At 42.8% G+C, this 17,416-nt stretch overlaps 1 protein-coding gene across 3 annotated transcripts; it reads left to right on the forward strand.

Annotated features, from left to right (window-relative positions):
* Positions 1-568: 568 nt before the first annotated feature.
* Positions 569-15,303, forward strand: CCDC85B (coiled-coil domain containing 85B). 3 transcript variants are annotated; one of them, XM_044270157.1, is made up of 2 exons: positions 569-680; positions 12,999-15,303. In XM_044270157.1, exon 2 carries the CDS (start codon positions 13,322-13,324, stop codon positions 13,925-13,927), a length of 606 nt encoding a protein of 201 aa, XP_044126092.1. In that variant the 5' UTR covers positions 569-680; positions 12,999-13,321; the 3' UTR covers positions 13,928-15,303. The 3 variants fall into 3 exon arrangements, with proteins under 3 accessions (XP_044126092.1, XP_044126094.1, XP_044126093.1); XM_044270159.1 differs by lacking the exon at positions 569-680 and adding an exon at positions 1,373-1,550; XM_044270158.1 differs by lacking the exon at positions 569-680 and adding an exon at positions 7,832-8,149.
* The last annotated feature ends 2,113 nt before the right edge of the window (positions 15,304-17,416 follow it).

Genomic DNA, 17,416 nt, shown 5'->3' on the forward strand with positions numbered 1-17,416 from the left:
AGTTACTGGATAAGGGTCCCTGGTACTTCAATAGGGTATTCTGAGTTGCTGGATAAGGGTCCCTGGTACTTCAGTAGGGTATTCTGAGTTGCTGGATAAGGGTCCCTGGTACTTCAGTAGGGTATTCTGAGTTGCTGGATAAGGGTCCCTGGTACTTCAGTAGGGTATTCTGAGTTGCTGGATAAGGGTCCCTGGTACTCCAGTAGGGTATTCTGAGTTACTGGCTTCCCAAAAACGCTGAAAGCACTGATGTCCAGAATCTAAATGGGAAACTCTGTGATCAAGCTGTGTATGTTTAGGATAATGATAATGTTTGCTGAGTTAGTACAATTTTGTAGTACAGACCTTGCATACAATAATTATACCATACTAAAGAACCAGATGGCACCTTCCCCTCCATTAAATTGTTATTTAATTCCTTTTCACACTGTATAATGAATTTGAACAGATTAATGTTGTCCCTTTATTATTTGGAACACTTACTGATCCTATATTTTACAGAGGCATTTTGTGTGTCATTTTTGCTTTTCTCGTTCACATGTATATGTGTGGTGTGTGTTAAATTGGTCTTGTACACAGGATTTCCTGAGCTCCTAGTGCCTGTGACGTAGCACACCTCCCTTTATCTCCCCCTCCCCCAGCTCTCTCTCCCACTCTCTCCCCATCAGCTACAGGAGCAGGTTAGTCCTGTCTTTTTTTTTATTGCTCATCTTTTCCTAAGCGTTTTCTGTTTTGCTATAAGGCCATTATTTCTATAAATTTTCCTTTTCTAGGTGTGTGTCCTTCTGCTTCCCTCTGCTTTTCCTCCTCATCTCTGATCCTCCCTCCTCCTTCTCCTCCTATATCTGCATCTGTCTTTCTCTTTGGATTTCTCCATTTCCCCCACCTTGCGCCTGTACATATATCCTCTGCACACAGTCTGATTCATGCCATTGCCAGATTTTTAGCAATTCTTTGGGGCTATGATCGGCATGCTGCTTTGGCATATATGTGTAGAATTCCTCTCTTTATTTAACCCAGCATCTTCCATTTTATCTGAATGCTTCACTTGCCATTTGCTCCATTGCTTGTTGTCTACATGATGAGCCCTTCTCAGGTCGTTTTGGTATTGCTTAATCCGAACATTTCAGATTTCCCTTTTGCTTTTTCATATCCTTGTAATGTATCATATCTCTTCCTCCCTCTCCCTGTTATTCAGCCTCACAAACCACATCCCACAGTATAATACTCTATATATGCGCCTGTGTATCCATGTCAGCAATCTGCCTGCTTTCTACGGTATAATCTGTCTATTCTATCACATGTTACTGCTTCTGTCATTCAGTCATATTTATATCCTTGACTTTAACATGGATTTTTGTCTCCTTATTTTATTAATTCTTTCATACAGTACCTGAAAACAGTAGATACTGTGCACTCTTCCAGGTGTACTCAACTTCATAGCCAGGATCATCATACTGCCCTTGGTGTGCGTTACCTAGACCTGAAACTTTATCTATCGCATTCTTTGTCTATATAACCTCACCTCTATCTGCATTGTCCTTTATGCAGTAAGTGAAATGTTTATACCGTGAGGGGAAGCCTAAAATACTATTCAGCATAAGATATAGAGTTTATGAGGAGGCAGTCTTAGAACTACTAACCTTTGTGGCATAGAGTCCCATTTCAATTTAACATCAGGAATCTACCATTGGACATTGCAAAATGAGTTAAAGGGAACCTGTCATCTTTATGCTGCCCATACTAAAGGCATCAAAAAGTAGAGACATGTGAGTTGATTACAGTGGTCTGTCATTTATAAGTTAAAAGTAAGTGGTTGCCGAGAACCAACATCACAATCATTGCAGACTGGGCCTGGAAAAGAGTCCTGGCCACCTGAGAAGAGTCCTGGTTATTTATGAATTCCTGCTCTCCTGCCCACCTGCTGATGACTGACAGTCTTCTACCTAGTTTTCTCCCTTTTTCTCTAGGAGAGAACTGCCAACCATCAGCAGATGGGCGAGAGAGCAGGAGATTAGGAATAACCAGGACTCTTCTCAGGTAGATGTGACTCTTTTCCCGGCCTGGGCTGCAATGATTATGATGCTGCTTCTCAGCAACCACTTACTTTTAGCTCATGAGTGACACAGCGCTGACATCAGCATTTCTGTCACTATTTTTATGCTGCCCCCAGTGACGTCAGCATAAAGTTGATGACATGCACATTATTGATGGAGCCCAGTTAAAACACTTTTGGGCCAATTTGACTTTTTCAGTGGATGCAGTAGAAACTTTCTATGTGCACTGATTGGTTCTGTCCAGCTGAACTATGTATATTTGTATGTTTTCTTTAATTCAACAATTCTGTGTTGTAATAAAACAGCATTTTACTAATGCTATGCACATACCTCCTAAACGTCCTGGATTCCACAGGACAGGCCCGGAATTAATTTGCTGTCCCATTGTCCCAGGAGGGCTACAGCAAGTCCTGATTTCAACAGCATTTGAGGATGCAGGGTGCCCTTTGTTCCCTGGCCTGTGCACTCTCCAGCAGGCAGGCATGATGCAGTGATGTCATCGAGGAGAGGGCACAAGCTGAGCAATTATGTGCTCTGTTCATTGGAGGAATGGGTAGTAACATGGGGGCCCATACCTGGCGGTGGAACCGCCAAAATTGCAAAGAGGTGCAGGCCTCTCCATAATTTTGGCGCATCCAGGACCATTTCTAAATGTAAGACAGCTCATCTTACATTTAGACAATTTTCTACTCCTAAAACAGGCGTAGAAAATGATGAATGAGATGGGCTTGCCGGTCTGTTCCCGCCCACAATTTTAGACTTGACGTGAGTGGGGGAAAGTCGCAGATAGCGGTGCAACAGTTCCGCCTAATTTGGCAGTATTTCAGATTAGTAAATGACCCCCATAGTTTGTGAAGCTGAAAAAAGATGTCTATCCTGTTATCCTGCAAAGTTGATCCAGAGGAAGGCAAAATAACCTCATGAAGTAGAAGACCATTTTCCTCATTTTAGGGGAAAAAAGTCATTCCCGAGTGAGGCAATCAGAATAACTCCCTGGATCAACCGTTCTCCAGAATTCTAGTACTATGACCTGTAATATTATTACACTCCTGAAATACATCCAGGCCCCTCTTTAACTCTTTTAACCACTTCCCGCCACACTAACGCTCTCAGGTCTCAGCCTATTGGCGTCATCTCATGAGACCCGAGATTTTGCGTGAACGACGCGCAGCTCTGAAGTTAAACTACAGCCTGCCAGCGCTGATCATTCGCTGGCAGGCTGTAGATTTTTAAAAAATCGCATCAGAAAGGTATATTAGACGCTGTTTTGTTAACAGCGTCTGATATACCTGCTACCTGGTCCTCTGGTGGTCCCTTTTGCTTGGATCCACCACCAGAGGACACAGGCAGCTCTATAAGTAGCACCAAGCACAACACTACACTACACCCCCCGTCACTTATTAACCCCTTATTAACCCCTGATCACCCCATATAGACTCCCTGATCACCCCCTGTCATTGATCACCCCCTTGTAAGGCTCCATTCAGACGTCCGTATGTGTTTTGCGAATCCACGGATCCGCGGATCCGCAAAACACGGACACCGGCAATGTGCTTTCCGCATTTTGCGGATCCGCACATTGCCAGAACTATATACAAAATGCCTTTTCTTGTCCGCAATTGCGGACAAGAATAGGACATGTTCTATATTTTTGAGGAACGGAAGTGCGGACCCGGAAGTGCAGATCCGCAATTCCGGATCCGAGCGGGACAAAGTCTGTCCCCATAGAAATTAATGGGTCCGCAATTCCGTTCTGCAAAATGCGGAACAGAATTGCGGATGTGTGAATGGGGCCTAAAGGTCCCTTATCACCGCCAGTTAGTTAGCTACTTGTTAGGTAGTTAGCGTCCAGCCCACCGCACCACAGTCACTGAATAGCATCATCGCTGTCGCTAATCAGCACTAGCACTAGTACTATATAGTATCTGTAAGTGATCAAGACTGATCGCAATCAGATCTACAGGGTGGGCCATTTATATGGATACACCTTAATAAAATGGGAATGGTTGGTGATATTAACTTCCTGTTTGTGGCAAATCAGTATATGTGAGGGGGGAAACTTTTCAAGATGGGTGGTGACCATGGCGGCCATTTTGAAGTCGGCCATTTTGAATCCAACTGTTTTTTCAATAGGAAGAGGGTCATGTGACACATCAAACTTATTGGGAATTTCACAAGAAAAACAATGGTGTGCTTGGTTTTAACGTAACTTTATTCTTTCATGAGTTATTTACAAGTTTCTGACCACTTATAAAATGTGTTCAATGTGCTGCCCATTGTGTTGGATTGTCAATGCAAACCTCTTCTCCCACTCTTCACACACTGATAGCAACACCGCAGGAGAAATGCTAGCACAGGCTTCCAGTATCCGTAGTTTCAGGTGCTGCACATCTCGTATCTTCACAGCATATGCTGAGGGGCATAGTGAGTCCGTGGGAGATTTTTTTTTTTTTTTTGCCAGAAGTTAGCAGAAATGGAAACTTTATTATTATTTTTTTTTCCTCAGAAAGTGTCATTTTCCGCTAACTTGTGAAAAAAAATTAATTCATACATAAACTCACCATGCCCCTCCGGGCACTTCTTTCTAAAATGGGGTCATTTGGGGGGTATTTATACTATCCTGGCATTCCAGCACCTCAAGAAACATGACAGGTGCTCAGAAAGTCAGAGCTGCTTAAAAATGCGGAAATTCACATTTTTGTATCATAGTTTGTAAACGCTATAACTTTTGCGCAAACCAATAAATATACACTTATTGGATTTTTTTTTTTACCAAAGACATGTAGCACAATAAATTCTGACACAAACTTGTATAGAAATGTAATTATATTTGAACAATTTTACCAGAAAATTGAGAAAATTGCGGTCTATTTTGATTAATATCAGAAACACGAAAAATCTCAGCAGCAATCAAATACCACCAAAAGAAAGCTGTATTTGTGAGAAGAAAAGGAGGTAAAATTAATTTGGTAGCCAAGTTGCATGACCGAGCAATAAACCGTTAAAGTTAAAGTTGTGGAGTGCCGATTTGTAAAAAAGGGCCTGGTCACTAGGGGGTATAAACCTGTGGTCCTTAAGTGGTTAATGAGTTTATAATCACCAGTATCCTCAGGCAGAGAGTTCCATAGTCTCACTGCTCTTACCGTAAAGAATCCTCTTCTATGTTTGTGTACAAACCTTCTTTCCTCCAGACGCAGAGGATTTCCCCTCGTCACAGTCCTGGGGATAAATAGATGATGGGATAGATCTCTGTACTGACCCCTGATATATGTATACATAGTTATTAGCTCTCCCCTAAGTCGTCTTTTTTCTAACGTGAATAACCCTACTCTTCCTGGGTACTGTCCACTTATTCTAGTTATTACTTTAGTTTCCCTCCTCTGAACCCTCTCTAGCTAATGTCTTGTTTCACAGGAGCCCAGAACTGTACACAATACTCCATGTGTGGTCTAACTTGTAAAGTGGTAGGACTATGTTCTCATCACGGGCATCTATGCCCCTTTTAATTATCTTATATTCTTATAAACCAACTCTGATACAGTGTTATACACATAGGTGAGTATTACTTTTTATTTTATTAAAACTACATGGACCATTATTGTAAGGTGCCACTAAGGCCTGCTTCACATATATCAGTTGTTTCTGGCCAGCTTTTTTATGCTGGGAGCGGGACACAACTGATATACAGTACAGACCAAAAGTTTGGACACACCTTCTCATTCAAAGAGTTTTCTTTATTTTCATGACTATTAAAATTGTAGATTTACACTGAAGGCATCAAAACTATGAATTAACACATGTGGAATTATATACATAACAAAAAAGTGTGAAACAACTGAAAATATGTCATATTCTAGGTTCTTCAAAGTAGCCACCTTTTGCTTTGATTACTGCTTTGCACACTCTTGGCATTCTCTTGATGAGCTTCAAGAGGTAGTCACCTGAAATGGTCTTCCAACTGTCTTAAAGGAGTTCCCAGAGATGTTTAGCACTTGTTGGCCCTTTGGCCTTCACTCTGCGGTCCAGCTCACCCCAAACCATCTCGATTGGGTTCAGGTCCGGTGACTGTGGAGGCCAGGTCATCTGGCGCAGCACCCCATCACTCTCCTTCAAGGTCAAATAGCCCTTACACAGCCTGGAGATGTGTTTGGGGTCATTGTCCTGTTAAAAAATAAATGATGGTCCAACTAAACACAAACCGGATGGAATAGCATGCCGCTGCAAGATGCTGTGGTAACCATGCTGGTTCAGTATGCCTTCAATTTTGAATAAATCCCCAACAGTGTCACCAGCAAAGCACCCCCACACCATCACACCTCCTCCTCCATGCCTCACGGTGGGAACCAGGAATGTGGAGTCCATCCGTTCACCTTTTCTGCGTTGCACAAAGACACGGTCTTTGGAACCAAAGATCTCAAATTTGGACTCATCAGACCGAAGCACAGCTTTCCACTGGTCTAATGTCCATTCCTTGTGTTCTTCAGCCCAAACAAGTCTCTTCTGCTTGTTGCCTGCCCTTAGCAGTGGTTTCCTAATAGATATTATACCATGAAGGCCTGATTCACACAGTCTCCTCTTAACCGTTGTTCTTGAGATGTGTCTGCTGCTAGAACTCTGTGTGGCATTGACCTGGTCTCTAATCTGAGATGCTGTTAACCTGCGATTTCTAAGGCTGGTGACTCGGATGAACTTATCCTCCACAGCAGAGGTGACTCTTGGTCTTCCTTTCCTGGGGCGGTCCGCATGTGAGCCAGTTTCTTTGTAGCGCTTGATGGTTTTTGTGACTGCACTTGGGGACACTTTCAAAGTTTTCCCAATTTTTCGGACTGACTAACCTTCATTTCTTAAAGTAATGATGGCCACTCGTTTTTCTTTACTTAGCTGCTTTTTTCTTGCCATAATACAAATTCTAACAGTCTATTCAGTAGGACTATCAGCTGTGTATCCACCTGACTTTTCCACAACGCAACTGATGGTCCCAACCCCATTTATAAGGCAAAAATCCCACTTATTAAACCTGACAGGGCACACCTGTGAAGTGAAAACCATTTCAGGTGACTACCTTTTGAAGCTCATCAAGAGAATGCCAAGAGTGTGCAAAGCAGTAATCAAAGCAAAAGGTGGCTACTTTGAAGAACCTAGAATATGACATATTTTCAGTTGTTTCACACTTTTTTTGTTATGTATATAATCCCACATGTGTTAATTCATAGTTTTGATGCCTTCAGTGTGAAGCTACAATTTTCATAGTCATGAAAATAAAGAAAGCTCTTTGAATGAGAAGGTGTGTCCAAACTTTTGGTCTGTACTGTATGTGTGCAGCATTTCCATGCACCAATCCAGCATCTATGCACTGAAAACACTGGAGAGAAATTCTAAGCATGCAGTGTTTTTCTGTCCGACACAATTTGGCATCCGGAATTACAGCTGATGTGCTGGATTTATGAATAAAAAAACATGGGATTATTTCTAGCTTAATTTCCCCTTCAGCTTTTTTTATTTTCACCTGGATCACAGGACATACGTGAAGGGGACCTAAGGGGGCAGAACTATTGTGAGGGGGCACTAAGGAGGATACACAATTGTGTGGGGGCACTAAGGAAACATAACTACTGTGAAGAGAGCACTAGAAGAACATTCTGTGAGGGAGGGCAAAGGGAGAATTCTATTGTAAATGGGGCACTAAGGGAAGATAACTACTGAGTGGGGGCACTCACAGGTCATTCTTACTGTGTGGAGGCACTAAGGGGACATAAGGTTTCACTAAGGGAGCATCATTACTGTTAAGGGAGCATTAAGGCAGCATTCTGCTGTGAAGGGGCGCTAAGGGAGTATTACTACTGTGTGGGGGGCACTAAGGAAGCATTCTTTTATGAAGAAGGCACCAAGGTTGCATAGCTACTGTGTGGGCACGAAGGGGACTGGGCAGGATTGGAAGTGGATAGGAATTGGGTAGAGTCAGAGACGTGGCTTAGTGTAAAAAGAAAAACTTCAGCAACATGACACGCACACCATTAATATTATCCTTCCATGGTCTTTTTTTTTTAAAGGTTCGGAGGTATGGCTGTGCATGATGGGCAAAGACACCCTAGGTACACTGTTGATCTACTTGTAGATATTTCATATTTAATCATAGCTTTATTAAAACCAAATTAAACACTGTCAGGGTACACTGGCATGTCTGAGAAGTGACTTGCCATATCGCGAGAACAACACAGCCATGCATGTTGCACCGATTGTTCAAGTAACTCATGGCCCTATTATAGGCTATGGACACATTTGGCGTTTGCAACAGTGTCATTGCTTGACCTGTAATATTGTTACCACTTCTGTGTCACTTATGGCCGATTGTTACATAAAGCTTAAAGATTTCACCCATAAATGTTGTTTTCTCAGGTCTCTTTTAGGGGTAATTCTGCTGTTTGCAGGTAGCAAACAACAGTAAGATATTGTTTATAAAATGTGGACATACATACAAGAACTTGGCATTTTCATTTACAATACATATACTACTATGATCAATCAAACTTGCATTGGAAAATTGTGCCTTAGGTACAGTGCCTTTCATTTTCTTTAACTTTTATTTACTACAGAACGAAAGGTTGAACTGGTCACACATGATATTCACACTGATATTTATGGCTGCAGATATGCAAAAAGTGAAGTTGGGTTTCAGGTGTTTGACAAAATGTTGGGTTCTCCTTATTTTTGTATAGTAAAACTTAACCTTTAATAAAATTACTTAAGATAAAATGTGTAGAAAAATGTAAGTAAATCACAAAGTCTGGCTGGGTATAACCGGTATTGAGAATTGGCTGGGTCATTCAAATGGGTGGGTAATCCCTACACTTAATAGCCTGCATCAACTGTTCCTATTTAATACTAGTCTTCTATCAGGGGATTACTAGCATGGCTGTAGTTGGAGCACCTGCTCTGACAGGAGCCACCCCCAGCCGACCAGAACCTCGGGCCTAGACCGATACGTCCCTACTAGTTGCTAACGTATCAGTTGGGACTGTGGGGATTTGCTCTGGTAGACAGGCTTGTGGACGCAGTATAGAGGCAACGACAACGTCTTTAACTTAAAGGAAATCTGTCACCAGGAGAATCGCTATTGAAGTAAAGCCATGGCCTAATATCACTTAGTACCTTATTACTAGATGTGCCTTTGTTTCAGCAATAGTTGTTTTTTATCTTTTGAAAATCCAGTTTATTTGGTATGCAAATGAGCCAGTAAGGTGCCCAGAGGGGCATCACCCTTGCAGGAAGGAGGCACAAGTGCCCACATCCAACACCAATTGTGGGGATTTGCTCTGGTAGACAGGCTTGCGGACACAGTATAGAGGCAACGACAACGTCTTTAACTTAAACAGTTCAGTGTTTTATTCACACATGAGTAAAGTGACAACAAAAAGTCAGTTTCAAGGAAATAACAGTCACCTTGAGTCTGGTGTTTGTTCACACCAGGCAGCAACCCATAAGTCCTTTGGTGAAACAGAAGTCCACATGCTTTCATCCAAACACGATAGCAGGTCTTAATCCCGGCCCAAACTCTCAGGCTCCGACACAGAGATTGGCAAAGCTCCACTGTCAGATGGAGGATAATCCACACCAGCTGAGACTGCTGGCTGGGTTTTATATCCCTAACCAAAACCCGGCCTGGAACGTGGGGAACAGCCACCCACCCTGCACTTTTGCTGCTCCCAGTAAGAGCCGCCCCGGATCTGCTTTACAGCCACACTATATAACCAATGGTGTCAGTCAGCACTAGCTGCCACTGACACTTAAAATTACCGACTCTTACCTCACCGAGGCCAGGAACCTCGGTGACACATATCTTCCGTCAATGATGGCCCCTTGCGCTTTCCTACAAGACGTATCAGTCTATGCCCGAGGTTCTGGTCAGCTGGGGGTCGCTGTTGTCAGAGCAGGTGCTCCAACTACAGCCATGCTAGTAATCCCCTAATACAAGACTAGTATTTAATAGGGACAGCTGATGCAGGCTATTGAGTGTAGGGATAACCTGCCCATTTGAACGACCCAGTGTCACATACGTTCCCGCGACAGGTGGTAGGAGATTGGTGAGACTGGCAACACGTGGTTTGGTCTGACATGTTTTCCGATTGGATCAAATGACGTCTGTTTCTGGTGCATGCCACACCTTCTCTCCCCAGGTGCGGCTGTTCTGGTCATTTAACCTTCTCTATTTATTGTTGTTTCTCCCACTATTCTATGTGGTTTATAGCTTCTGTTTGAGTTGTGGATTGCTGGTGTGTGGATCTCGGCTGAGTTCCTGGTGCTGCCATAGCCACTTGAAGTTAAGTGTTTTCTTTCCCTTTTGTATTTTGTTTGGGTTATTTTGTGTGTTGCATTTCCCTGTCATTTGTATTAAGGCCTGAGGGAGACTCCTGTCCGTCCTTCCTTTTGGAGGAACAGATTGTCTCAACCCTGACATTAGTACCAGGGTCCTATAGGGTGAGTTAGGACACTAGGTATTCCTGTGTATGAAGTTACCTACCTCTGGGGTCTGTTCATATTGGTAGTTAGTCAGGACTGTGACTAGGGTTTTTACTAGGGGGTGTCCATCTCTTTTTCCTAGTTTCTAGGCCTTATTCCCTCCGATGTTCGGTGTGGTGTTTCCCTCCAAGACCCAGCCAATTCTCAATACCAGTTATACCCAGCCAGACTTTGTGATTTACTTACCTTTTTCTACAAACACATTTTATCTTAAGAAATGTAAGGGATCGCCTTCTTTCAGGGGGTAGCAATCACAGATTTCTTCCTGGACACCAGGATTAAAGTCCAAATGATGGTTTGTTTTCACCAGCCCAAACATAAACAATACAAAATAAACACCTGCCTGTCTAGGCACTTGCTAATACAAACATCATATCCCTAAAGAACACATCTTAGGGTCTGGGTCTCCAAGCCCTTAGTCGGTCAGCTCATCAATCAACCATCCACACCGGGAAGAGATCAGGCTTCACATAGCCTCGTGGCCCCTCAGTCCTCCTGACTGTGACCACTCAAAGCCTCTGCAGGTCTCTGTTGCAAATCTTTCTCTCATGTGGGGATCCCTGATGCTAGGGGAAAATCTTCCCTGGAATGGGGTGGATTAAAAAGGTCCCACTACCAAACCTACCTACCAATCCAAATAAAATCCAGCCCATACAAAAAATAAAGAAAAATAGCTCCTGCAACTGTGCTTGCTGAAGCCAGTGCCATTCTGGATCTTACTTACCTCACCCAGTTGAGGAATCTGGGTGAGATATACCCCTCTTCCTGGACTTTACCATACCCTTCCCTGTTCACATCACCACAGTAATTATATTAAAGGTTAAGTTTTACTATACAAAAAATGAGAACCCAGCATTTTGTCAAATAGTTTTACAACTCTCTGGGTATTTAATGTCTAGTGAGCTAACTACTCCCTATTTTTTTACGAGATGGGTTTCAGGTGGTTGCACCCTGCATAAATCCTGTACCAAATACATAATGTACTGTATTTTTATCCAAATTTGTTTCTTTTCATTCTTACATGGCTATTGAACCCCTGCAACTGTCCTTACAGCAGATGTTCGTTGTCATGTGAAATCCATATTCAGTGCAGTAGATGCTGAATACAGCTCTATGCTCGGGAGACATCCTTTCTGCAGCGTCCATGCTCCCATCTGATGCCCAATGCTTTGTCTTAGATCAGGCATGCTCAACCTGCGGCCCTCCAGCTGTTGCAAAACTACAACTCCCATCATTCCCTGACAGCCTACAGCCTATCATCCAACAGAAGGGCATTGTGGGAGTTGTAGTTTTACAACAGCTGGAGGGTTGCAGGTTGAGCATCCCTGTCTTAGATCAATGGGGATTTCCATAGCAGACATAGGTGAAGATTTATCAAAAGTGGTAAAAAGGAAAACTGACTTAGTTACCCATAGCAATCCAAAGGAACTCTGAAAAAAGTTAATATGAAATCTGATTGGTTGCTTTTGGCAACTAAGCCAGTTTTCTTTTAAACCCGTTAGGCTTAATCTACACCATAGTATTTGGGGATTCGACAGGAATGCAGAGACTGCAGAAAGGATGTTCCCCAGAGCAAGAAACTGAAATTCAGCATCTACAGTGGAAGGTTTTGGGGCAGTGGTTCAAGAACGGTATAAGGATGCAAAGAAGTAAATACAGGAAAAGTATATACATTGTAGATTATATTAAAATAGCCTGATCCATGCCTGATCTAAAATTGTAAATGATGTTAAACTTTAAAGAAGACAACAATCCTGTCGTTAGCAGTGGTTATACTAAGGCATTTCCAGCCGCAGCAGTTTTGGGTCCTTCACTGGTACAGTACGATTGCTAGGTGGTGGTTAAACTCTGTTCAGTTTAACCACCAGCTGGCATATATAGTAGGCAGGAGAATGCCTGCAACCATGGCTAGAAGTACTTTCGTATAACTATCAGTAAACAAAGAGAGGCTGAGATTAGATATAAGTTTGAGAGTTTTGAAGCATTATCTGTGGAGATAAATGCTAGTCCTAATTTAGACATAAAAGCTACAGGACCACCATACTTACCTGCATGAATTATGTTTTTGTCAGGGGTTGCCTGTGTATGGTAACCCAGTGATAAAAATGCAATATCTTTGTAATGAAAATGTGGTCCCTGAGCTTAGATGTTGGGAACTGTAACTGTGTCAGTGTAAACCTGCATGCCAATGCTGCTGCTTTTCTGATCATACTATATATGTAGAGGTAAGTATCCACAGTGGATTCATAGAAGCTGGAGTATGCATATGTGTATACAAAGAAGAACAAAGCACTTCTGCATACAGTAGCTGCCATCCCCATGATATTGTGTTTAGTAAATTCTAGATATATTGTAATTGTTGTAATTCAGAGAACATACAATTCAGAATTTCGTTTAATTAATGTATTTTATTCTTTTGCTTAGGCATGTTCAACCTTTTCCCATCTGTTCAGTAAAATGAGGAATGTGGAAAAAAGGAACAGTTAACAGCAGTCTACTGGCAAGATAAAATCAAGCCAGGACAATCCTGGGTCGGTGAAGGGGTGTAATCAACATTTCTGTTTATCATCCTGTCAGACAGTCGAAAGGGCCTACAGGCTCTTCTTCAGTAGTCCTAAAAGTATTTTGTATTCCATAGTCCCACATTTTTCTTGCTCTTTTTTGTCACAGTATTTCTGACGTGATTTAAGTAAAATAAAATAATAATAATATTTTACTTATTGTGGCTACAAGAAAGGATATACAGGATGAATGAGGAATGTGGTCTACTGGCACGGGACCTTTCTAAGGTGACAGATGAAGAAATGCTATCCCATAGCAAAGAGGAACTTGTACGGAAACTGAGAGAGGAGGAAGCAGAAAAAATGGCAGCCCTTATCCAAAGAGGTCGTCTTATTAAGGAAGTCAACCGCCAGCTGCAAGGCCACTTAACAGAGATTCGAGAGTTAAAACAAGTCAATCATCGTCTTCAGGAGGAAAACAGAGAGTTGAAGGACCTGTGCTGCTTCTTGGATGATGACAGATTGAAAAGCAAGAAGCTGGCTAGTGAATGGCAGCTCTTTGGATACCATGCAGCCAAAGTGTTACGTGAAGACTTGGGTGGGTATCTGAAAAAACTTTCTGAGCTTGAGAGACGTCAGGATGAGCTTGTGCGGGAAAACTCATGCCTTTCTGAAGTTTTTCTCGCTCTAGAGGAAGATGGGGCTTCCATAAGGCATCATGCCAGCCCAGTGGCTTCTTCAGAGCTAAGCCTTTTACCATGTGGACCACGAGACTTGGGAGATGGAAGCTCGAGTACAGGGAGTGTAGGGAGTCCAGATCAACTCCATGTTGTTTGTTCACCTGATGACTGAAAACGGATGTCCTGTCCAAAGTTGTGAATGTATATGGCTATGAATGACAAGACTGTTGGACTTTAAAATGGGTCTTTTTTGGTCAACTAAGCTACTGAGGGGGGAATCTGGGGTAAATAGCTATTTTTTTTTTCTTGTCTACTACACTTTCTGTATATATTGTATACACATAAATTCTTAAGCCATTTTCTCTGAAAAGAAGACAGCACACTAACTCTGTATACATACAGATTCCATGGATCTTGCTTGATTGCTCCTAAGCACTAGCTTCTGTATATGTACAGACTAGCAAGAACTTAATTTCTGATCCTTATTATTGATCTCTTTATATATTGAGGCATGAGAGGGCTCATTCAATCCCAAATGAATGGGGCCTTTTGCTTGTTTGGGTAGATGGCATGGCCCATCAGTAGCAGGCAAACTTGGTCTCTGCTTCTCTGTATACAGTATATGCATGTGGGAGAGAGCTTGTTGTCTGCTCTCAGTCTTGGTTCTCTGTATATACAGATGAGACACAACAAATACTCCTCTCAGTAAATGATCAATGTGTATGTATGCAGGAGAGAGCGCAGGGGCACAGTCACTCTCTCTGTATACCAGTTAGATGGCAAAATGAGATTTCCACTACTGTTTTATTGTCACAATGGTATCCCTGGGCATAAATTTTTATAAACAGAGTTTATGGTATTATTGCCATAGTTTACTAAATAGTTCACATATAAAATACAAGTTCTAGTCCATTCTCCTGGTTATCAGTTTAGTACTCCAGACAAACCCATGTGCAATTTCCAATGTTTCTCTGTTACTTCAAACATGATCTCTGTTGCATCTGTTCCAGGTTAGGGCCCCTTCACATATGTCCAGCGATCTGTCTTGGTTTACGTCTGGTGTGGTGCAAAAAACACTGTAGGGTAATTGAAGCTAGAACTATTTACATAGTACAGGTAAAAAAAGACATAGGTCCATCAAGTTCTACCTTGGGATGGGAGAGGATGTGAATTAAGGGAAGGAAAGTGAGAAACCAGAATTCTACAGATTATCATAAGCATTAGGGTACAGCCACATGATCAGGTTTTCTGATGCAATTTTGGAAGCCAAAATCAGGAATGAGTAATAAAAACAAAAGAGAAGTTGTATTTGTCCTTTATACTTTCTCTCCTTCTATGATCCACTTCTTATTTTGGCTTCCAAAACTTCAGAAAACTGCACAAACCAGACTGTGCGGCTCTATTCTTATTGTTACTTAGTTCTAAGAATACATCTACCGTATTTTTCGCCCTATAAGATGCACCTGCCTATAAGACGCACCTAGGTTTTTGAGGAGGAAAATAAGAAAAAAAATATTTTTAAACAAAAGGTGTGCTTTTGGTGGGTTTGGAACTAATGGTGGTCTGTGGATGGCACTATTACTGGGGATCTGTGAAGGACACTGTTATGGGGGATCTGTAGATGACGGACACTGTTATGGGGGATCTGTGGATGACAGACACTGTTATGGGGGGATCTGTGGATGACGGACACTGTTATGGGGGATCTGTGGATGATGGACACTGTTATGGGGGGATCTGTGGCTTGCACTGTTACAGGGGGATCTGTGGCTGGCACTGTTAGAGGGGGAATCTGTGGCTGGCACTGTTAGAGGGGGAATCTGTGGGTGGCACTGTTATATATGTGCCATCCACAGACCCCCCCACCCCATAACAGTGCCATCCACAACCCCCCAGCCCATAACAGTGCCATCCACAGACCCCCCCACCCCTTAACTGTGCCATCCACGGATGTTACCCATAAAACTGTTATCCACAGATTCCCCCCCCCGCCGTTCCAGTATACAAATATAAAATGTCTTATTCAATTAAAAGTGATTACACATGCCCCCCCACTCCTAATAGTACCGTACATCCTAACAGCTTCTGTACAATGCAGGCAGGCAGGCCGTGTGGCCGGCCGGCGCGTAACTCACTGACATCACTTGCCTGCGCCGCCTGCTTTATTTATAAAGTAGGCGGCGCAGGCATGTGACATCAGGGAGTTACGCTACCGCCCGCCCGGCCTGCCTGCCTGAATTCTACAGAATCTGTTAGGATGTATGGTAATAATAGGAGTGAGGGGGCATGTGTAATCACTTTTAATTGAATAAGACATTTTATATTTGAATAGTGCAGCACTGGAGCGGCGGGCTATAGTACAGTGACTGCACCACCCCACCGCTATTGCCGGCCCCCAGCTCCTCCTCCCAGTCCCTCCCCGCTCTCGCATACATCGCAGCCAGCGATGTAAAACTGTCAGCATTCGCCCCATAAGATGCAGGGGCATTTTTCCGGGGGAGAAAAAGTGTGTCTTAGTCCGAATGCATACGGCCGTTGTTCACCGCAGTGAGCGGTCCGTGGTACCGCGGCCTGGATTCCTGCTGAGAGCAGGAGCGCACGGCGTCATTGGTTGCTATGACGCCGTGCACTCAATGCTGCCGCCACAGTACAGTAATACACTGGTATAGATCATACCAGTGTACTACTGTACTGTGACAGCAGCAGGGAGCGCACGACGTCATAGAAACCAATGACGCCGTGCGCTCCTGCTCTCAGCAGGAATCCAGGCCGCGGTTCCACGGACCACTCACGGCCGTGAACAACCTCTGGAGACTGAACTTTTTATTCTGTAGAAGGAGGCAGTGCCCCCTTATCTTTTGAGGAGATTTTACATGCAACAGCTTTCCACCATATTTTTGTATGGGCCATTTACAGTATGTAGAAACATAGAATGTGTCGGCAGATAAGAACCATTTGGCCCATCTAGTCTGCCCAATATACTGAATACTATGAATAGCCCCTGGCCCTATCTTATATGAAGGATGGTCTTATGCCTATCCCATGCATGCTTAAACTCCTTCACTGTATTTGCAGCTACCACTTCTGCAGGAAGGCTATTCCATGCATTCACTACTCTCTCAGTAAAGTAATACTTCCTGATATTACTTTTAAACCTTTGCCCCTCTAATTTAAAACTATGTCCTCTTGTAGCAGTTTTTCTTCTTTTAAATATTCTCTTTTCTTTTACCTTGTTGATTCCCTTTATGTATTTAAAAGTTTCTATCATATCCCCTCTGTCTCGTCTTTCATCCAAACTATACATGTTAAGGTCCTTTAATCTTTCCTGGTAAGTTTTATCCTGGAATCCATATACTAGTTTAGTAGCTCTTCTCTGAACTCTCTCCAAAGTATCAATATCCTTCTGGAGATATGGTCTCCAATACTGCGCACAAGACTCCAAATGAGGTCTCACTAGTGCTCTGTAGAGCGGCATAAGCACTTCACTCTTTCTACTGGTAATGCCTCTCCCTATACACCCAAGCATTCTGCTAGCATTTCCTGCTGCTCTATGACATTGTCTGCCTACCATTATCTTGCACTTATCAACATTAAATTTTAGTTGCCAGATTTTTGACCATTCCTCTAGTTTTCCTAAATCCTTGTCCATTTGGTGTATCCC

This window comes from Bufo gargarizans, chromosome 10, assembly GCF_014858855.1.
Source record: "Bufo gargarizans isolate SCDJY-AF-19 chromosome 10, ASM1485885v1, whole genome shotgun sequence".
Taxonomy (NCBI): Eukaryota; Metazoa; Chordata; class Amphibia; order Anura; family Bufonidae; genus Bufo; species Bufo gargarizans.

Coding starts and splice junctions, on each gene's coding strand:
- CCDC85B (XM_044270157.1), top strand. CDS start 13,322: ATGAATGAGGAATGTGGTCTACTGGCACGGGACCTTTCTAAGGTGACA.